The sequence below is a fragment of the Schistocerca piceifrons genome, chromosome 1 (assembly GCF_021461385.2).
Source record: "Schistocerca piceifrons isolate TAMUIC-IGC-003096 chromosome 1, iqSchPice1.1, whole genome shotgun sequence".
NCBI classification, from domain to species: domain Eukaryota; kingdom Metazoa; phylum Arthropoda; class Insecta; order Orthoptera; family Acrididae; genus Schistocerca; species Schistocerca piceifrons.
Window position 1 is genome coordinate 341,478,026 of NC_060138.1, and position 23,050 is coordinate 341,501,075.

The 23,050-nt window shown below is 39.8% G+C and overlaps 1 protein-coding gene across 1 annotated transcript in view; it reads right to left on the minus strand.

Annotated features, from left to right (window-relative positions):
- LOC124788150 (nucleolar complex protein 2 homolog) overlaps positions 1 to 23,050 on the minus strand; it is a 143,188-nt gene that overhangs the window by 25,517 nt on the left and 94,621 nt on the right. The window contains exons 9-11 of the mRNA XM_047255300.1: positions 15,037 to 15,168; positions 5,787 to 6,002; positions 1,361 to 1,618 (exon numbers count right to left, since the gene is read on the minus strand). Of these exons, the coding sequence (XP_047111256.1) occupies positions 1,361 to 1,618; positions 5,787 to 6,002; positions 15,037 to 15,168 (606 nt within the window). The remainder of the gene's footprint in view (positions 1 to 1,360; positions 1,619 to 5,786; positions 6,003 to 15,036; positions 15,169 to 23,050) is intronic.

Genomic DNA, 23,050 nt, shown 5'->3' on the forward strand with positions numbered 1-23,050 from the left:
AGATGAGAATTTAGAAGATAATCCCTCTAGAAAATCATAACAGAATCAGACTATCAGCTTGCTGTTCAAATTATAGAATATTTGATCATACAGTTTCACACATAATCAGAACCACACTACAACTTAGTACTGGAAATGCATTTCACCTGTTACTGAGCTAACTAATCCATGCCAGTCACCTAAAGAGAAATGTCAAAATCCTCTATCCAACATCCAAGTGCATCCAACATCCAAGTGCAGTTAAATACGGTTATAAAAGATAAAAACATCTATATTACAAACCAGATAAAATGTCTATCTAGTTCGGGTTGCAAGTTGCCTATCCAATGGCTTCCAGGAGCAACAAAAATTTGCTTTTCAGTATTCTTAATTTAAAAAATTAGGATGCTGCCACAATCTACTCATTAAGAGCTACGATCTTATGTTAAAGGTGTAGCACAAACAGTATTAAAGTTGGAAACTGTGTATTTGTCTTGAGGCAGGTTAACTCATTGTGCACAAATTACGCAGCCCATATTTATTCAGTATTTGAGAAGAAGAGCACTTGGTGACTTCCAACAGACTTTACACTTAATTTCAAATTTTTTAAATACTTTTTTTGCACTGACATACCCCCTCCCCCAAAAAATAACGGAAGAAAGACAGTTTATCGCTTACTACATTTTCGCTGTTCTTGCTTACTACGTTTTCGCTCTTCATACAGTCAAACTCCAGAATCAGGCACAACATTTGAATTTATTACTTCTGTACTATTAACTTTTCTTGCAACACACTTTGCAGACAGTATCCACACGTACTACCAAATGTACATACACAATTATATTATTTTACGACAAATCCAGTTCAGGAGATATGATGTCATAAAAATTGTGATCTGAAAAACTAGTTTTTCTTATAATAGAGAGCAAGCTACAAAGACTATGCTCAACCACGTGACCTAAATTCTTAAAGACATGACTGAACTTGAGTAACATGTCCAAAAACCACCTGCTATCTAGCTTTTCAGACAATATTACATGCATACTGAAATGCCAAATGAAAAACAGCAATTATAAGAATACCAAAAAATGATGATGAATTGACAACAATCAAAGATTGTTTCATTTTCAAACTAACCATTATAGATTTTCCGCATGTAACACTCCAAAGATGATGAAAAGCTGAACTTTATGTTCCTAATAACATTAGCATACTGATAATAAATGACACGTCATGTGCTACAAATTAATAAAGAGTTCCTAATAAAGAAATGATATTATTAAACTGCTATCATGTATTTAGCCTACACACATCAATTTTTAGGACATGTAAAGTTTTCACCAGAAAAGGTATTTCCAATAATGTGAAAAACATAACATACCTTTACATTATCTGTTGCTTTCTTAGCTAGCTGCTGTATGTTCATTTTGTTCCAGCTGGTATAAAATTTTGCTAAAGGCGTACCTTGCAATTTTATACCATTTTCCCAAGCACTTACTGCTTTTTTGTCAGACAGTGCAAATGATACTTTCTTTCGTTCCTCTTCAATATAGTGTGCATTTTCTTCTATCTTTTCTAAAATTTGTTTCATTTTCTTGCAATAATTGGGATTTTTACAATTCTTCAGAAACATTTTTATCTGCACATAAAAGAAAACACTATGCATATATCAAGCAGTAACTCAACATGAAAACATTATGCATATATCAGGCAGTAACTCAACATTTTCTAGGACAAGAAATGCTTATCACAGCCCACAAAAATAATATAATTCTCATCTTTCATCGATTTTACTCTAAATAAACAGACTTAATTTAGCACGTGTTTTCTAAACGGTCACATTCTTTACAGAATTGTTTCTATGAGAAAATTTATAGGATCTTTTCATATAAGGGGACAGTCCTCCTCTGCTTTATGCAACATCATCAGATTTTTCAAATTAAGGGACTTATTCATGTGATACTAGGTAAGAACGCAATACCAACATAGGGACACAACAGACACTGAGGATGAAATAATACACCATATTATAAATGGACTCGCATTTTGTGCATCTAGATTGACATCAGCTGTTTGTGACAAATGAAAATTTGATGAATGAAAACTTGAATCTGGATTTCCTCCTTACTGCGAGCAGACGCCTTAACCACTTCGGCTGCCCGATCACACTTCCCGAACCAATCCAGACTTCGACTTCATCGTCACCATTGTTCTCTTCATATATAAGAAAGTCTTCACTGGCATCGAGAGCATTACTTATGTCGCACTTCTTGAAAGATTTAATAATAATGTCTTCTCTCACTCTAGACCACAACTGTTTTATCCACTGACACACTTGTTTGATTTTATACTGGCATTCCGATCTGATATGCTGGAGTTGGCAGTCATATACGTGGTTGCTTGTTTGTGCAAATGATGCTTGTTTCTCTTTTGCTGATGAAGGTTGTAGCCGAAAGCTTTATGTAAGTGTCTTTTATTCTGCCTTTCTGCAACTTGACGTGTCTTGTTCACACTAAGTAGCAATCTGTCCTTTCCTACATTGCCGTTAGCTACTAACAAAAGTATTGTACTATTACTGATAAAAAAATTCACTTTCAGTTCAAGTTCCTGGCACTGTAGACTGCAATGATGCGTCGCAGGCTAGACAGTGTTCTGTTTTATGATGGCAGGTTAGGAGGGAGACAGTGTTAGCAAGCTTGTGAATTCCCGCAACTCATATTCGTTGCACAGGTGCACTGCTGCTGCCATTTGAATCCCATACAGGCAGGTTTCTCGCGACATCGAACATATGACCATTTTTAAGAATGAAAGGAATTTTAAATTAAAACACTGCATTTTTTATATTAATTTCAAGTATAAGATACACCTGCATTTTGGAGGCAATTTTTTGAAGAAAAAAACTGTGTCTAATAGTCTGTACAATACGGTATGTCTAAGGCTAGTTCACAGAAACTAATTTGTGCTCAGAGATCAAGAGCCAGGGGGAAGGGGGTGGGGGCAGATTATGCAATGGCATGAGTTGTGATTATCTGTTCACAAAGTGCAGAGCATTGAGCACTATACTCTGCAAATGGGTGGTTGAGCTGGGAGGTTCTATGGAGTGTGAGTTTGGGGTGCACGACATTTGTGACATTAGCAATAATACTATTTTTCTGACACGTGAGTATTCCCAGTTAACAATGCATGATTTGATGTGATGTTAGGCACATAAGTACGAAGTTAAAGCAATTAAAGCCCTCGGTCACAAAAATTAAGTCTTTTGACCTGGTTTCGGCACTTCTTTGAGTGCCTTCATCAGAAATTAAACATTCAAATTGGCATGTCGCATATAAAATAAAATCAAGCGATAAAGTATTAGCCACAAAAAATTTTTAAAAAAATAATAAATGCAAGGCAAGCCACTATGGGCTGCTCACATATGTCAAGCCAAAGGTACCTTGTTCTTATACCTCCAAAATTTCGAAGAGTGTGCCAGGAAGTTTCATATCAGCGCACACTCTGCTGTACAGTGAAAATTTCGTACTAGAAACAACCCCCAAGCTGTGGCTAAGCCACATCTCCACAATATCCTTTCTTCCAGGAGTGCTAGTTCTGCAAAGTTCGCAGGAGAGCTTCTGTGAAGTTTGGAAGGTAGGAGACAAGGTACTGGTGGAATTAAAGCTGTGGGGACGGGGCGTGAGTCGTGCTTGGGTAGCTCAGTTGGTAGAGCACTTGCCTGCGAACATTGTTAAAAGCATTCTCCATATCTTCAAATTATATAAATATGGGTTCACCTTTCTTCAATCTATCTTCTAAGGTAAGACATAGGGTCAGTATTGACGTGTTCATACATTTCTCCAGAGCCCAAAGTTATTTTCCAGAAGGTGGTTATAAACAAGATTTCCAGTTCTTCTGTAAATAACCATGTCCATATTTTGCAACCATGACTTATTAAACGGCTTGTTTGGTAGTATTCACAACTGTCAGCACCTGACTGCTTTCAAACTGGAAGTATTACAATCTTCTTGAAGTCTGGGGGTATTTCCACTGTCTCATACCTCTTGCACACCAGGTGGAATAGTTTTGTCACAGCTAACTTTCCAAAGAATGTCAATAATTTTGAGGGAATGTCATCTACTACAGGTGCCTTGTTTCAGCTTGGGCCTTCCAGTGGTCTGTCACATACTTCTCACTGTATTTATTTCCAATCTCATTTTCACTTACTGGTCCCTTTATATAATATTGTCATCAAGTCGTCTTGTCTTATAAGAACCTCTATTTATTCCTTCCACATTTTAGCTTTTCCTTCTTTGCTTAGTAGTGTCTGTCACCTAAACTCTTAACATCAACAGAGCTACTTCTCTTTTCTCCAATGACCTCTTTACTTTTCCTGTAGGCAGTATCTATTTTTTCCATAGTCATCCATGTTTCTACTGCCTTTCATTGCCCTCTACCCATTTTCCTATTTCTGTCAATTTCATTCTTAGCTGTTTGTATACACTTTTTTCTGCTTCACTATTTCTGCTCTCAAAGCTACCCATTTATCTTCTGTTGTATTCCTTTCCTCTGCTTCCATTCAACATTGCCTAATGTTCCATCTGAAACTCTCAACTACCCCCAGTTGTTTCAATTTATCCAGGTCTCATCTCCTTAATTTCCCACCTTTCTGAAATTTCTTCAGATTTAATCTGCAGTACACGATCAATAAGTTAGGACCAGAGGCCACATTTTCTTTTTTTTTTTTTTTTTTTTTTTTTTTGCTGGAAATGTCTTGTAATGTAAAACTCTCTGTCTTATAATCAATCAAAAGCTTGCCAGTAAGTATACAACCTTCTTCCATCAATCTTAAACCAAGCATTGGTGATTATTCAATTATGATTTGTGTAAAATTCTGCCCCAGTCCAGTTCTACTATTTTTCCTACTCTTCCTTTTCCTCCTATCGAATATCAGTCCCCTACAACAAATTTTTATCTCCATTATTTATTTGAAAAATTTCTTTTGTCTCATCATACATTCTCTCAATCTCTTTTTTTCATCTGTGGAGCTAGCTGGTATATAACCTTCTCCCAAGGTGGTAGGTGTTGGCTTCATGTCTATCTCAACTATGATTGTGTGTTCACTATGTTGTTCATAGTATCTTAACGATATTGCTATTTTCTTTTTATTATTATGACTACTCCTGCATTACCCCTACTTGATTATGTGTTGATAACTCTGTATTGACGTGACCAAAAGTCCTGTTGTTCTTGTTGCTGGAATTCACTAATTCCCACTACAACTAAGTTCATCATATCCATTCTCCTTTTGAAATTCTCTCACCCACCTTCCCAGTCAAGGGACCAAACATTCCATGTTCCACCCCGTAGAATGCCAGTTTTGTGTTTTCTAGTAATCACTCCACCTGACCAGTCCCCATACAGAGATCCAAATTGGGGATTATTTTACCACCATCACTATATTACAAAGTAGACCTACATACTCTCTGGAAAGCTTTCAGCCATTCCATGTACCAGCACAGCAAGGTCACATTGGCCAATGATGCAAGGCCAGATCAGTCAGTTATCCGAACTGTTGCCTCTGCAGTTACTGAAAAGACTGCCACCCCTCTTCAGGAACCATGGGTTAATCTGGCCTCTCCACAGATATACTTACATTGTGGTTACACCTACCGTACAACTACAATATTGTTGCAACCCATAAGCCACCTCACCTTGGAAAGGTCTGTCGTTCAATGGGGTGCGAATTAGTAAGATAATGGTAACACAAAGACTCTTTCATATCAGACTAAGATAATATACTGAAGAGAGAACTGAGAAATAATATTTACCTGAATCACTGCTGGAACAGTCATATCTGGGAATGCAATGCTGTGAGATTCATTTGCCATATACTGAAGGAGTAGTTTGTAAATGTTTTCTATGACTGCATCTTTAAATCCATTCTCCTGCAACTGGCCTTTGGACACTCTTAAAATGCATGTGAAGTCCAGAGGTTTCATGGATACCTTCTTATGTTTCTTATTAAAATCAAAGTTTGTCAGCACCTTAAACAATTAATAAGTATATAATATTTAGTTTCAAATTAAAAACTTAGATTAACTATTTGTAAAACTGTGCCTTTGATAATATCACTAAGACTGTGGTGCTATTTGCAGGAGGCTGGAAAATAGGTATCGCACCACAACAATGCCACTATAATTTTAAAAAAATACTTCAAACATTTTACGAAAAGAGAACAAGTACCTGTACAGAAACTTTAAAATCCATTGTAAGAAACAATCATTAACTTCCTTTTTATTAAGAAATAAATGTCTCCCCCCCCCACCCCCCACCCAACAGACAGTAAACATACAAGTCTAGGTCACAGGTAAAACAGTCTACTTACAGGTGTAAATTATGTTTTTTGGGTGAACAGAAGATACAGAAATATTCTTGGCAGTGGAAACTACTGCATCACATATGAAATACCGAATACAAGTCTACTAAAAAAGATTCAAAACTATACCAGTATTACTCTGTTGCCTTGAGTAAATTAAGTTCTCCTAGAACTTATCTTTTTATATGTGTGTCGTGTTGAGCACTACTTTTGGCTAACCGACTTTTGCTTAGTGAGTTCATAGCAAGTGAACAACACTTGTATTGACTCCTTGAAACTTTATTAGGAATGTACACCCGACATTACTCTTATTAACAGACAGGATAGAAATGGCATAATTTGGAAATCTAATCCTTGACAAAAAGGAATTGATTACAGGCTATAACTTGGTAACAGCAGATTAACAGAGCATTGGCAAGGAGCATACATTACTAACAAATTCACAAGAAACAAAGAATAAACAGAAAGCATATAGAAACATAAAAAACACAGTACCCATGGTGGCTGGGAGCAGAACTGTTCAGACAGCTGCAATTCACTTACTAAGAAGACTGCACTGCTCCGTGCAGTAGTTAATGCAAGGCGGCTGATGTGTAGGGCACTACATCAGTCCCCTAGGCGGAAGCAAAGTGTTGGCATTGACTAATCATGCCGAGAAACACACCTGGCAGTCAGAATGAGTCATCAGCATCAGAGGAGGAGCTGCATTAGTAGACGGATGCTGTAGTGGCGGAGCTTATGATATAGTGTCTTGATCTGAGGTGGGTGGATGCCTCTGTCGAGCCACTGTCAGTGGAGTATTGTGGAAGACATATGCTGATTTAACATGGTTCAATGAAATACTTGTAGCCTTCTTGTTCTCCAGAATGTCCACTGTTTGGGTATGTCATTGGAGAACTTTATACAGGCCAGAATATGGGGCGTGCAGTGTAGAGCAAACTTGCGTACAATGTTCCAGATCTTGGTGCGCGAAGGAGGGTGGTGCGCCATGCTGTGAGGCTTCCAAAGGATGGATCCTGGAAACATACCCTCTCAACTGATGCAAAGATTCTGGCTGATCTTGTGTGGCTGTTTCTAATGTGTCTGTGTCGACAAAATCACCAAGTAGACACAATGCCTCACCATAAACTAATTCTGCCACTGACGAACCAATGTCACACTTGAGTATTGTTTACAGACTGAATAGTACCACAAATAGTGCCGATAACCAGATCTCTTTGAGGAACATTAGTGCTGCCTTCAAACAACAGTGACAGCATTTAATCATACCATTGCTTACCGGATGGTAGCTAGTGTTCTTACAGTGAGTATAACAACAAAACTTGGCCAACTGAGTGAACTTTTAATAAGTACCTCTGCCAATTCAATGGGCAAAGCAGTTCAACAATGTCCAAATGTACATGGGCAAAGTGAGTGGTGGTATCTGTGAAGTCTGCGATTAGGACTTGGATATGGTGGGTAATCTTGCAGTGTTGACACTTGAGACAAGATCTGACCCATTCCTCACAGTCTTTCTGCACGCCTAGCCACACAAAACGCTTAGATGCTACACAAATTGTTGGATGCACCCCTAGATGGCACAACTCATGGACAGTGTTAAAAGATTGCCTTCTGAACACTGGTGACAGAAAAATGGACAAGGTCAGCCATGAGAGACATTGCAGTACAGTTGCATTCTTTCCCCTGGAATGTCAATCAGCTGTAGCTTCAATGCTGATGTAACATTGCTGACTTACATAAGGAATTTATCATCTTCTCACTGCACATGTGCAAGTGTGGAAAAATCTATTGAATTGGAGACACTGTTAACACGCAATAGACAATCCGTGATGAGATTGTTGATTCCAGCTATGTGCTTAATGCCTCTTGTGAATTGAGGCATGAACTCCCAAGTGGTTAAACTGTCTGGGTGAACACTTGGCACTGTTCCACCAGAATGCAAACATCAATGGCTTGTGGTTTGTATAAATTGTGAGCACTCATGCTTTGACTTGAGGACAAAAGCATTTTACTACCAGGTAAACAGCCTCGTGGTCTTGCGGTAGCGTTCTCGCTTCCCGAGCACGGGGTCTCGGGTTCGATTCCCGGCGGGGTCAGGGATTTTTCCTGCCCCGAGATGACTGGGTGGTGATGTGTCGTCTTCATCATCATCATTCATCCCCATTATGGTCGGAGGAAGGCAACGGCAAACCACCTCCATTAGGACCTTGCCTAGTAAGGCGGTGCGGGTCTCCCGCATCGTTCCCCTACGCTCTGTAAAGAAGCATGGGACTTCATTTCCATTTTTTCCAAACAGCCAGGAGCTCACATTTGTGCGTGCTCCATTTCCTCTGCAAGTGCGACAGTTGTTGTGGAGAGTGTGCCAGTGGTTGCCAGGCATTATCCGACCATTGTTCTTGTGCTGTAGCGCTCCACTGACAGCTATATGGCTCACACACCCATCACTACAGCTAGTGGTGCGTCAAACCATGGATGTGCCAGAACTGCTGTATTGGCCCGGCTCTTCTTTACTATCTCACACACAAAACACATATTGCCTATCCACTTCACCACAGACTTGCTACTAACTTTTGAGCCCGATAGTGCCACCATAAAGGTTCCTGTAACTCTGCAGCACGAGGAATGTTTCGTCCACAGAAGTTTATCATACTCAAGAATCTTTGACTGCTGTTGGCCAGGCTAGCAGCAGTACCGTGTCCACCTTCTCAGGCCGATGAAGGGATCCTGCAGCAGAGATCTTATGGTCAAGGAACGTCATCTCTGGCTGCCCAAAGACACACTTGACAACATTCAGGATGACTCCATATAACCCAGTCACTCCTGCAGATGTTGTCGACACTGTTCCGAGTTGGCGGAGAACACTAGGACATCATCAATATATGCAAGGCAGTATGGTAGCCTTTGGAGGATGGAGTCTATACATCTTTGCCAAGTTTGAGTGGTGTTGCATAACCCAAAAGTCATCAAAATGCTTCCAAATTACCCAAAAGGCATTATTATGGCAGCCTTGAGTACATGTTCCATGGCTACTGGTATCTGAATATATGCCTGAAAATGCTCCAGAACAGTGAATACACAGGAACCAAGTAACACACAATTATAAACCCTCAAAAATGGTACAGTGTATCTGTCAGGCACTGATTCGCCAGGTTTCGAGAGGGTGCGTTTCTGGATGAGGTATCGAATATATTGCTTCCCCCTACTTATACCTCCCGAGGAGATCACGAATGTAAAATTAGAGAGATTAGAGCGCACACGGAGGCTTTCAGACAGTCGTTCTTCCCGCGAACCATACGCGACTGGAACAGGAAAGGGAGGTAATGACAGTGGCACGTAAAATGCCCTCCGCCACACACCTTTGGGTGGCTTGCAGAGTATAAATGTAGATGTAGATGTAGATGTTGTGGGTTAAGCTCATGATAGTCGTTGCATGGGCACCTTTCCACCTTTATTTGGCACCAAGCGTAATGCTAAGGACCACGGACTTGTAGACAGCCACATTATGCCTTCATAAAACATAGAACCAAATTTGGCCTAAGCGCTTTGGAGCCAAACATTTTGGCCGACACACTACAAGGGGTCTATCTGCCGTCTTTATGTGGTGCACTTAGTCATGCGGTATTTGCTTAGGAGCACCAGGTGGCCTGGTCAAGCTTGGGTAGTTGCTTAACAACTCTGCATAGTCACCCCCAGAAGCCTGCATCAACTTGGCATTAAGAATTGCTGCGCTGTGGTGGAAACTAGTGATTGCTAAGCAAGCATTTGCAATGTCTGCAAGTAGTCAGTAGTGTGCCATGAGGTCTGCTCTCACCTCAGTGACACCCATGACCGTGCAGTCCCACACCTATGAATGGTACAGTTCAAGGTTTAGTTCCATCCACTGTATGTCACGACTGATTGGCTGTTGATCACCATCAGACGGAAGGCAGTTGATGGCAGGCAAAGATGCCTGGACATTTGAAGCAGGCTGTTTGGATCTGGCCCCGTATCTACTAAGAATTTCATGCTGGCACCTCTATTGGTGACAAACAGGTGCTTGGAGGACGTCTGGCAATCGGCTGCACCTACTAGTGACCACCAGTTGTATGTGGGTGAGAGCACAGTGATGAACACTTCTTCATCTGATCACCACACCAGCGGTGCCAGCAAATCTGTATGTTGCCTTGAAAGTCACGACACCACCAGAAGATCTACTCCTTGAAGGTCATTGGTATCAATCTCTGCCACTGATAGTGCTGTCCTCTGACAACAGCACACTGACCTGGGCACACAATAGTTCAATCTTTGCCTCAAATAAGTCATGGTCAGCCCGTGCTACTGTTGCTGCAGAGATTGCATTGCACTGTTGTCAAGTGCTGCGACTGTGCTGATCTATGCAGGTGCGATTGCATCTCATATTTGTTTGGCCAGCTTCGCCATGGCATCCATCAGCATATAGGTCTGAGAGACAACTATAACTTTTATCGGCAGCAGCAAATGACTGCTCCACAGCGACTGCGTTGACCTTACTGCATAGGCATCTCAGAAATTGGAATGGCTTTCTATCGACCATATTTTCTTGAGTAAGAACTTGCCATATATGTTCCTCTTTTGATGTGGTCACTCATTGAATCAATTCTTACTTGAGTTTGGGATAGGAGTCCGTCTCCAGTGGTGCCATAATTTATATCTTGCACCTCAGCGACGAATCGATTGTTGAGTCAGCTTACTGTGAATGCGAACTTAGTTATCCCTGCAAAGGGGAGGTGGGGAGTGGAACTTGCTTCTGTTTGCTTGAACCAAAGGACAGGATTATTCAGCCAGAATAGTGGCAGGCACATTGCTATTCTCAATACTATTCGGCTATTCTCGATACTATTCATTCATCAGCCATCACTCGATTCGAATGAGATACCACTGATCACAATGGGGGTCACCACTTGCTGAGTTCTGTTCTGCTTTAGGCTACCTGACTTTTGCTTGATGTGTTTATAGTGACTAAGTGAATGACACTTGTATGGCCCTTTCAAACTTTATTAGGAATGAATGCCTGATGTCAGACTTACAAATAGAAAGTATAGAAATACCCTAATTCTGAACTCTAATCCTTAACATAAAAAGGAATAGATTACAGGTTTAACTGGGAAATATCAGGTAACAGAACATTGGCATCGTACATTACCAAACTCACAAAAAATGAAGAATAAACAGGATGCATATGAAACATCTAAAAGAAAATTTATTGTGTACCAAAAATGAAAACAAAAGAATAAATTAAAGTATTGTGATGTGGGGAAGTACATAAACTGCAGTAAATCACCAAGAATATGTAGCAGTCTACAGGGCAGCGGCCACGCGCTAACTTTAAGTTCAGTGCAGTGCATGGGCCAAAAATACTCAGCAGCACTTTATCAAAGCGTAGATGAGAGATCTGATAGTAGATTATGAGAAGAGCAGTTTGGTTTTAGGAGAAGTAGAGGCACTTAAGAAGCTACTTCAGCACTGCAGCTAATAATAGAAGGCAGATACAGGGAAAACAAAAAAGCATATACTGCATTCGTACATTCAGAAGACTTTTTGATCATGTGGACTGGACTGAATTTTTTTCCATTCTTATACAGTATGGTATACCATACTGGTACAGAAGGATAATTAATTCAGTTCTGACAGACCGCATTGGAGATGTCATCCTAAAACTGCTCAAAAGAATTTGGGGAACACATGTATGAATGTCCAGTACGTTAAGTCTATTTTGATACAGGCGATACTTGTGGTCTTATTGCACAGTGTGAAATATTTGCTTTCAATGTACGCAGCAACTAAAGTCATTCACCATCTGTCAGCTGTGTTAGCATGACAGTGTTAGATAACCACTCAAAAGGAAGTGAGTGCTGGTGTCCCAGTGCTCCCTAGTAAGGTACACAACGGCAGTTGCCATTAGTGGATATTGTATTCAACCAAGCACATACAGTGCAACATCTTAATGCAGTGCATCTTGCAAGAGCAGTCTGTTTGATCCAAGAAGGATGGATTTTCCATCATGTTGCTGCATATGCCAATGTCCCTTCGCCTGTCATGTACAGGTTTTGGATGTGCTACAGAGATACTGGTCAATACACAAGGGAAGTTGGACAAGTTCGCCAACGCAATACAACCCCACATGAAGACTGATATTCAGCCAATTTTGCATTGTGGCATAGTACAGCTACTGCCAGAATGCTGCAAGATGATCTCAGAAGAGCCACTGGAGCCACAGTGTTCAATCGTACTATAAGGAATAGATTACAAGACAGGACCTTACTACCCACACGTCCTGTTTGAGTACACCCCTTGACGTGACATCATCTCGCAGCATGCCTTCAATTCCGCCTTTCCCATGTCCACTGGCAACTTCATGACTGGTGAAATGTGTTATTCACAAACAGATTTCCTCTGATGTACGGTAATGGCCAAGTTTATGTGTGGAGATGCCAAGCTAAGCAGTGCCCACCAGATGTCATCCAGGAAATCGACAGATTCGGCTTAAGTTCTGGGATGGTGTGGGGTGGCATCAGTGTTGAGAGCTGTATGGATGTTGTCATTCACAGTCACCTTACCACCATGCAATAAATCGAACAGATCCTGTTTGACCATGTTGCCGGTGGCTGCTGCATATGGTGAATTTTTTCTTATGCATGATAATACCAGGTTCTGTGTGGCGCATATTGATTGTCAGGGATGTCTTGTGAAGCCTGGACATTGAAGTAATGGAATGGCAAACACTGAGTCCCAACCTAAACCCCACTGAGCAGGTGTAAGACATGTTAGCCCAACATATTCTTCGTGATCCTGTTCAGCCAGAAACTTCACTTCAAGAACTCTTCAAGATCACTCAATGAAGAATGGGAATTGATACTAATGGGGGCCCTCCATAGGCTTATATGGAGTGGGCCAGATAGGTGTCAGGCAGTGATAAATGCTCACAGAGGGCTTACATATTTCTGAATCTCTCAAAGTTAAATGAAAAGTAGATGGGACTACAGTAAGAATGATTGTTTCCAATTTCTTTTGATGCCCATCAGACATTTCAGTTTTTGATGTGTAAATGAACGAGGATGAAATGACATTTTGTTGCCTACTTAATTTGTGAAAGATAGAAGTACAATGAGGTAACATATTTTGTCCTCAATTATTGATCAATGGAGCATGGCAGATGTCCAAAGTTATGTTCCCCTAATTCTTTTGGGCAGTGTATACTGAAGAGACAAACTAAGTTAGATATTAATAGAGGGAAACATTCCACATGGGAAAAATATATCTAAAAACAAAGATGATGTGACTTACCAAACGAAAGTGCTGGCACGTCGATAGACAAACACAAACATACACACAAAATTCAAGCTTTCGCAACAAACTGTTGCCTCATCAGGAAAGAGGGAAGGAGAGGGAAAGACGAAAGGATTTGGGTTTTAAGGGAGAGGGTAAGGAGTCATTCCAATCCCGGGAGCGGAAAGACTTACCTTAGGGGGAAAAAAGGACGGGTATACACTCGCACACACACACATATCCATCCACACATCTCTTTGCCTCTGTATATGTCTGCTTGTGTCTGTATATGTGTGGATGGATATGTGTGTGTGTGTGTGTGTGTGTGTGTGTGTGTGTGCGCGAGTGTATACCCGTCCTTTTTTCCCCCTAAGGTAAGTCTTTCCGCTCCCGCGACTGGAATGACTCCTTACCCTCTCCCTTAAAACCCAAATCCTTTCGTCTTTCCCTCTCCTTCCCTCTTTCCTGACGAGGCAACCGTTGGTTGCGAAAACTAGAATTTTGTGTGTATGTTTGTGTGTCTATCGATGTGCCAGCGCTTTCGTTTGGTAAGTCACATCATCTTTGTTTTTATATATATATATATATATATATATATATATATATATATATATATATATTTTCCTACGTGGAATGTTTCCTTCCATTATATATATATATATATATATATATATATATATATATGTGTGTGGAGGTTGTTCATCACAGACAGCAAATCAGCATGATGGATTTGGTGCAGCAGGAGGACAGATCAGGTGGCTAAATGTTAAACTTGGGCAAGAGAATTGTCAAGATGTGGATAAATTTTGACATCTTTAAAGTACAAACCATAAAGACTCCAGAAAAACATAGTAAGATGGATTACATGAGGCAGAAAGGCTTTCTATAAAAAGAAATAGTTGCTGACATCCAAAACTAAAAATCTTGAGTACAGAAAGATTTTCACAAAAGGTTGTGGTCAAAGTTGGGAACAACAGGAATTAAAAAAATTAGAAAGATCAGATACATTCATCAAATTAGGAATGAATGAAGGCATTACTTCCTCACTCAGTGGGAAAAGGAAGTCTAATAACAAACATGAAACAGAGAGAGCGAGAGAGAGAGAGAGAATGGTTGGACACACATTACAACACCAGTCATTGCTGAAACGTCTTGTTTAATGAATGTTGAAGGGAAGACTTAAAGTGGAACACCTGAATATGTATTTATAAGACAGTGTGTTGTTGATTTATAATGCAACAGTTATGCTAAATGAAGAGGATGGCTGGCAAATGACAGGAATGGAATTGCACGAAACCAAACTTATGAGTGATAACTGGAACAACAACTTAGTTCCAATAAATGAGCAACAACACATATGGATCATTTTAAAGCTTATAATTTCAGTAATTAATTTTTTTAGAAATAATGATACTTACCTCGAGAAGAAAAGGCAACACAGGTATGAATACACCTGAATTTGCTGATAGTTCTATTAACATTTCAAGGCAGTGGAACCGAAGGGGAAAGTACTGTGCAGAAGGTACTAACTTGATGGTTCCAATGGAAACCTACAATAAAATTGAAACATAAAAATCATGAAAACCATTTAAAATCTGAATCATCATACATTTGGAAACAGGTAGAAAATACACAAAATTCATTTACAACAGTAATGGAAATTCCTGGATGGAGCAATACATAAAATAAGGGAAAGGCAACCTCTCACCTGTAGTGGACCGATGCAAGTAGCACAGAAATACCTAACAGGAAATAGCATCCGAACAAGCTTTTGAGGAGTATTGATACTCTAATGCTATTTTGTCTAAAACTGACATGGTGAGACCGTGGCTGCGTACAATTAATGTAGTTAATTCTTACAAAGAAGAAGACAGCAACCAGCCACTATTAATACTGCTATTTACTTAGGTAAATAGCACTGTAACCGGTTTCGAACTGCAAGTTCATCATCAGACAGCTGTTCACATAATTTGCAAGATACACTTTACATAATCGTCAGTTTTCGATTTTTATTCTACCACTGTGGCAAAATATTCTTGGTGTGTTGGTGTCCTATGGTAGAAAACAGTGTTAGAAGTGCCCTATGTGAAAATAACTAACCTCCAAATGATGAAATACAAAGTAAATAAATATGTGAGGTTAAGCGGTTACGGTACGCAGGTCAAAAATATTTTTCAAATATTCCAAAATATATCCAGCACTTACGTAATTTGGACATCACCATATTGTGCAAAGCAAAACACACACACACACACACACACACACACACACACACACACACACACCAAAAAGAATTTGCCACATGTGAAGTTATCACAAAGATTGCAGATTTATAAATACAACAGTGTCAGAGACATTCTCTCTCAGAGACATTACAATATACAGATTGCTTTGATTTCACAGTATGAATGTTTTTAAAGAATAACATAACATAATGAAAATTAAAACACAAACCTTACATTATGAGCATATAATACTACAGATGAAGTTGACAGATGCATTACTCAGCTTGTGTGAATGCTACTTATATGTTATTATGTAAATACTGTGCTATATACTAGGAGCAACATAGGGGTGAGATAAAATGAATAATATGACAGTAACAATTATATTAACATCTATGGTGCACTGAAATTTTGAATCAAGTATAGTTGCAGTAAAGTAGTTGTTTTAGCATTACAAGTATTTATATTACAAAGAATAAACGTTACATTGGAAACATACCACATTCTGTGAGCATTAATTACATATAAACTGGGAAATGTGGTGGCCAGTCATACATTACTGCAACTGTAAAATTTATTTATAAATAAAAGTGGTGTGCCATACTACATTAATATAATTACTACTGTCACATTATTCATGTATCTCATGTATATATTGTCACCTGTTTATTGCATTTTATTTACACAATACCATATAAGTAACATTCATGCAACTGGCTGTCAATCCAGAGCATGAATATTATCAATGAATCTTAATCTGACAACTCTGTTTTAGGTGTTGACTGGATAGGTAGGATTTCTCCAGATAGGAATGATTCCTACAAACGACCATTAATAAGATAGCATAAGATGCCATGCAAGTTTACATGGGAGTACAACAGATCTGTTTATAGATATGGGTCACACCCACAGTAATCAACAAGAAGTCTGGTGGTAACAGGACAGGAACTATGGGGAGATGGTGAAGGCAGTTAGCAGAGTCTTGAATACCGAATGGGAGGTTATGGACAATAGTTTGGAGGTGTTGGTCAACAAAGGCATGGGTCCATTCTGAAGATGTATTGTACCCAGCCATAATGAGAAATTCCATAGGAAGACCTATGGAACAGGGTTTGTGGAGTTTGGAAAGTAGGTAAAAGATAGAAGTGCAGGGGGCTGCTGGTGTGAGGAGGGAGATGAATTCAGGTGTCAGGTTTTGAGACAGACCTAAGGGCTTGGGGGACTACTTGAGGCCATGTTAGACTTCTGGGATGGGATCGATTTGGAGGGGTGGGGAGGGGGGAGGAAAAAAGAATGAAGGAAGGAAGGAAGGAAGGAAGGAAAGAAGGAAGGAAAGAAAGAAAGAAAGAAAGAAAGAATGAATGAATGAAGCGAGGAAGGAAAGAATGAAGCGAGGAAGGAAAGAATGAAGCGAGGAAGGAGAGAAAGAATGAATGAAGCGAGGAAGGAAAGAATGAAGGAAGGAGGGGAGGGAGGGAGGGCGGGGAGGGAGGGAGAGGGAGTGTGTGAGGGAGGGGGGAGGGGAGGGGAGGGGAGGGGAGGGGAGGGAGAGAGAGAGAGAGAGAGAGAGAGAGAGAGAGAGAGAGAGAGAGAGAGCGAGCAGTTCAGAGAAACTTGGGCTTGAATGGAGTATACAGATGGCCCACATTGTGAAGCAGCTGTTGAAGTCATTTGTGTTGAGGCATGCAGTATGTTCAGTAAATGGATGGCCAAAGTTTACAGCATTTAACAGTTTGAGTGGCCATTCATACATGTAGAAAGTTGGTTACTTGTCATATCCACATAGAATGCTGTATAGTGATTGAAGCAGAGCCGACTTATAACATGACTGCTTTCATACATGGCCCTGCCTCTAAATGGGTGGGAAATGCCTGTGACTAGACTGCAGTAAAATGCCACAAACCCAAAGCAATAAGTCTCCCTACTGGTCATCCCATTTTCACTGGTTAAAATGCCCCCAGAGAATGAACCTCTGCCTTTTTTTACCAACACCTCCATACTATTGTCTGTAACTTCCCATCCTACATCCCCCATTCCTACTTCCTTCACCACCTCTCCACATCCTGTCTAGTTCAGAGTCATGAATGATATTTTCATGATGTGGACTCAAGGCAAGGACAATCGTTGCTCTTTCCTTCACAACTTCAACACCTACTCTCAAATCCACTTCACATGTTCTTTCCCAGCTCATCAAGCCACCTTTCCAGATGTCAATCTCTACCTCTCAGATGACTCCATAAATATGTCTGACCATATCAAGTGCACCAACCACCAACAGTACAGCCACTTCCACAACTGTTACCCATTCCATGTTAAAAAGTCTCTTCCTTAGAGCCTTGCCTCCCCCTTTCTCCCTCCCCATGGATGCCACATCTGCTGTGGAAAGGAGGAGTTGTCCAAATATACCAATAACCTTACCAGAGACTTCATGGACACACAATATCCTATCCAACTGATCCATAAACAAATCTCCCATACCATCTGCTCCTCTGACATCAGTAAACCTGTTAACCAGCCACCAACCACAACTTGTCTGATCACCCAGTATCACCCTGGCCTTGAAAAGCTCAACCACATCCTCCACCAGGCTTTCAACTACCTCTTGCCCTGCCCTGAGGTGAGGGATATCCTACTCATACCATCCAATGTAGCATCTGATACCCACCCAAACTATGGAATGTTCTTGTCATCCCTATTTTAGTTCTATTCCCAATCCTGCGCCACATGAGTTACTCCCCTGTGGTCAACACAGGAGCAAACCTGTCCCATACACCCATCCACCACCTCCGCCACAGTCCAGTCACAGGAATTTATTATTCAATAAATCACAGCGTCATGTGTTAAAGCAGTCATGTTATATATCAGCTATGATGCAATTACTGCACAGCATTCTATGTGGGCACAACAAATAACCAATTTTCTACTCGCATGAAGGGCCATTGTCAAACTGTGGCAAACCACAAACTTGACCATCAAGTTGTTGTACATGCTACAAACCACAAAACAAATTATTTCAACAGCTGTTTCACTGTTCAAACCATCTGGATACTCTCTTCTAGCACAAGTTTCTCTGAACTATGCAGTTGGGGTGGAAAAGGGGTAGGGATTGGGAAGGGATTTTTTCTTTTCTTTTTTTTTTTTTTTTTTTTTTTTTTTTTTTTTTTTTTGGGGGGGGGGGGGGGGATATGTAGGTAAGGGAAAAGACTAGTAGGATAGTGTAGTGGTGTATTAGAAAGCTTGTGTAGTGCTGGAGGGGGAGCCACCAAAGGAGGAGTAATTGTAAGTGAGGATACAGTCGGTCAGGGTGAGTAGGAAGGAGGTTCTGTGTTTGGAGTCAATCAATAGTTGGGAATTAAGGTGGCAATGTCTTGGGCACTGGAGATGTTAATGTAGAGGGACATGGCATTAACAGTAATGGGCAGGGAGCCAGGTGGTAAAGGAATACAAACTGTGGAAAGTTGGTGAAGGAAATAGTTTGCATCTTTAATATAGAAGGGTACATGAGTAATAGGCTGAAGGTGTTGGTCCACGAGAGCTGAGATCCTCCCTGTGGAGGCACAGTAACTGGCCATAATGAGGTGTCCTAGGTAGCTGGCTTTATGGACTTTAGGAAGCATCTAGAAGGTAGGAGTGAGGATATAAATGGGTGATTCTGAGACACTTTTGTAGTGATTTTATATAAAAAAAAAAAAAAAAAAATATTCAAGATCACGTTTAAGGAGATAACAAAATAATTTATTAATAATCATAAAATAACTACAGAAAGAAGCCAGATGGATGAAACAAAAATACTGAAGTAAGTACTCAGCACCCTCTGTTGGTGTAACCACAGGAATACAGCACAAGTGAGATGATCAGAGGAACTTAACCACTCTTGTACTCCACAACATGCCATGTCAAGAAAACGATCATAAAAATTTGTTCCAGTCAATAACATCACAGTCAATGAATACAATATATAAAGAGAGACCAAATAATCAAATACGAAGGTAATATGATTGATTTAAGAAAATAAATAAAATATCTAATGGACGCTATAACAGGCAATGGCAAAGCAAAATACACATAAGAGAAGTGGTAGATGACTAACATAAAATGTTGTCAAAAACAAGTAAGCACTGGGCTCAAAATCGCTTTGTCCACTGAGCTCTTTTGTTGGATCCTTTTTTTCTTTATTTTTGCCTTTATACACTTTAAGATCTTCCAACAAATCGTGAGCATGTGCTTTTTGTGCCCTGTGGAGAATGTCAAAATTATACTCAATGCTCCCTATAGTATGGCTGGTTTCTGCTAACTGCAATCCCAAGGCAGTTCCACTATGTGACTGCAAATGCTCCTTAAAACCTACATTAAAAGAGCAGCTGGTTTGTCTGGTATAATAGTCATCACATTACAGTCAATTCTGCATACCTCGAGCCACAAATTTGCCACATGCACTTCTTAACTTACGTTTTACATGAAGTTTTTGAGTTTTAACAACTTTAAAAATGACTAACATTAGATTTTCTGTAACATTTCTCTCTCTGCCTGGACATACTGCTGTGAAATTCTACTAGAATAGTTTTCATTCTTTCTTTATAATTTCTTTTTTTTAAGTGGGCACCTGTTATTTATTTTTTGTCTCTTTAGCCTATTGTACTGACACTGAGGTGAAAAAGGCTTTTTTATGTTATGGTGGGTGGCATGAATCATAGACTATACAGAATTACTGTAGCAACATTATGAAAAGGACAGTAGTTACTCATCATATGGTGCAGATGCTGTCACAGATAGGCACAACAAAAAGATTGCCAAAAATAGGGCTTTTGGCCAACAAGGACTTCGTTAAAGATAGAAAACACACACACACACACACACACACACACACACACACACACACACACACACAAATGCAAGTCACACACACATGATTTTTTTTTATTGTGTGCGTTTTTGTGTGTGTGTGTGTGTGTGTGTGTGTGTGTGTGTGTGTGTGCGCATGTGTGTGTGTGTGTGTGTGTGTGTGTGTGTGTGTGTGTGTGTGCGCATGTGTGTGTGTGTGTGTGTGTGTGTGTGTGTGTGTGTGTGTGTGTGTGTGTGCGCGTTCTATCTCCGACGAAGACCTTGTTGGCTGACAGACCATTTTCTGACAGTCCTTTAGTTGTGTCTATCTCTGACTCAGCAGTTGTGCTATGTGGTGAGTAGCAACTATCCTTTTTATAATATTGTTACAATTCATCCTGAATTTTTTATTCCAGAATTACTTCAGGGTTGACAACTACGACAGAAGTAGTGAGTGGGGACACCACGAGGGAGGCAAAGATTGTAATCCACCAATCTCACATAACCTGTTGCCACAGCAAACCCCCAAAGTTGTCTAACCTTTCCTGGTGCTCAGACTTGGTCAATTCTCTGTAACAGCTGAATGATAACTGGCACAGTAATTACAATGACTGACTTCGAAACTAGGTATGGCAAGAATTGTTCAGTGAGTCGCTTCTTGAAGGTGACAGCATTCATTTCCGAATGGAAATTACTATTGTTTTTCTTACACACCTAAATTCACGTTTACTCCGAGGAACCAAATTAGAAGAACAGCCAGCATGCAGATTAAGTATCTGAGAACCTTTTTCTAAGGTAACTTTAAAACTGCCAGTACGATCATTCCTTTTCCAACAGGTATTTATGGAATAATTCTTATTCACCCATGTTTCATTAAAGTAATACACTGTAGAAATACCTTCTCCTCTTTTATTGTGCATCTTTATAACGGATTTGCTTTGTGCTGCTTCTATGACATTTCTTTCAATTAAAAACACTCTCCTTAACTTGTTTAAAACCAATGTATTTTAAAATTCTTTACATTGACAAAGCACTACCTTTGAAGCCAATTTGCTCAGGCGTAATTGTAACAAGTTTTTGTGCTGTTGGGTATTCCTTTCTCAAATACATTTCAAACTCGGAGCACTTTACAACATTGTTATCAAAATTATCTATTTGTGTTACAGATTTCTTTCAATTTAGATGATTTTTCAGGAGTCACGAAAAATTTTCCAGAGGTTTCTGCAGCTCCAACACTTTTGTTTACTGTTCTCTGTGCAGTTCTCTTGCCAACACATGCTTCTGCGGTCCATTCTCGAGTCGTCAAAATGTCAAAAATAGAAGAACCGTTTTCAGATTCACATTTGAAGAAGTTATACATGATAGACGTAAACCTCTTCACCAGCTTGTGAAGAATTTACATCTACATGATTACCCTGAAATTCACAATTAAGTGCCCGGCAGAGCATTCATAGAACCACCTTCAAGCTATTTCTATACCATTCCCCTCTCGAACAGCTCGCAGGAGACACGAACGCTTTTATGTTTCCTTGAAGCTCTAATTTTTCTTATTTTATTATGATGAACATTCCTCCACATGTAAGTGGGTGCCGACAAAGTACTTTCACACACTGAAGAGAAAGTTGGAGTCTGAAATTTCATGAGAAAATCCTGCCACAGCAAAAAAAAACCTTTGTTTTGATGATTGCCACCCCAATTCATGTATCATATCTGTGGCTGTCTCTCCCCTATTTCACGATAACACTAAATGAGCTGTCCATCTTTGAACTTTTTTGCTATGGATCCCACGCCTGACAGCAACACTCCAGAAGAGTGAGGAAGTTATCTAATAGACCTGTTGCACTTTCTAAGTGTTCTACCAATAAAACACAGTCTTTAGTTTGCTTTCCACACAGCATTAACCATGTGATTGTTGCATTTTAAGTTATTCGTAATTGTAATTCCTAAGTATTTATCTGAATTTACACCCTTTAGAGTTGTGTGTTTTATCCTGTAAATCGAATTTAGTGGATTCCTTTTAGTACATGTGAGGCTGACTTCAGACTTTTCATTATTTAGAGTCAATTGCCACTTTTCTCATCATACAGATACCTTGTCTAAGTTGTTTTAATCTCTGATGACTTTGCAAGACAGTAAATCACCATACCATCTGCAAACAGTTTAAGAGAGCTGCTCAGATTGTCTCCTGAATCGTTTATTAGATCTGGAACAAATGCCAGATATCACTTCCGTTTTACATGATGGTTTTCCCTCAATTACTACATTCAGTGATCTTTCTGACAGGAAATCACGAAACCACTCACATGACTAAGACGATACTCCATAGGCATGCAATTGAATTAAAGTAGCTAGTGAGGAACTTCACGTTCATTGCCGTCACCTGACA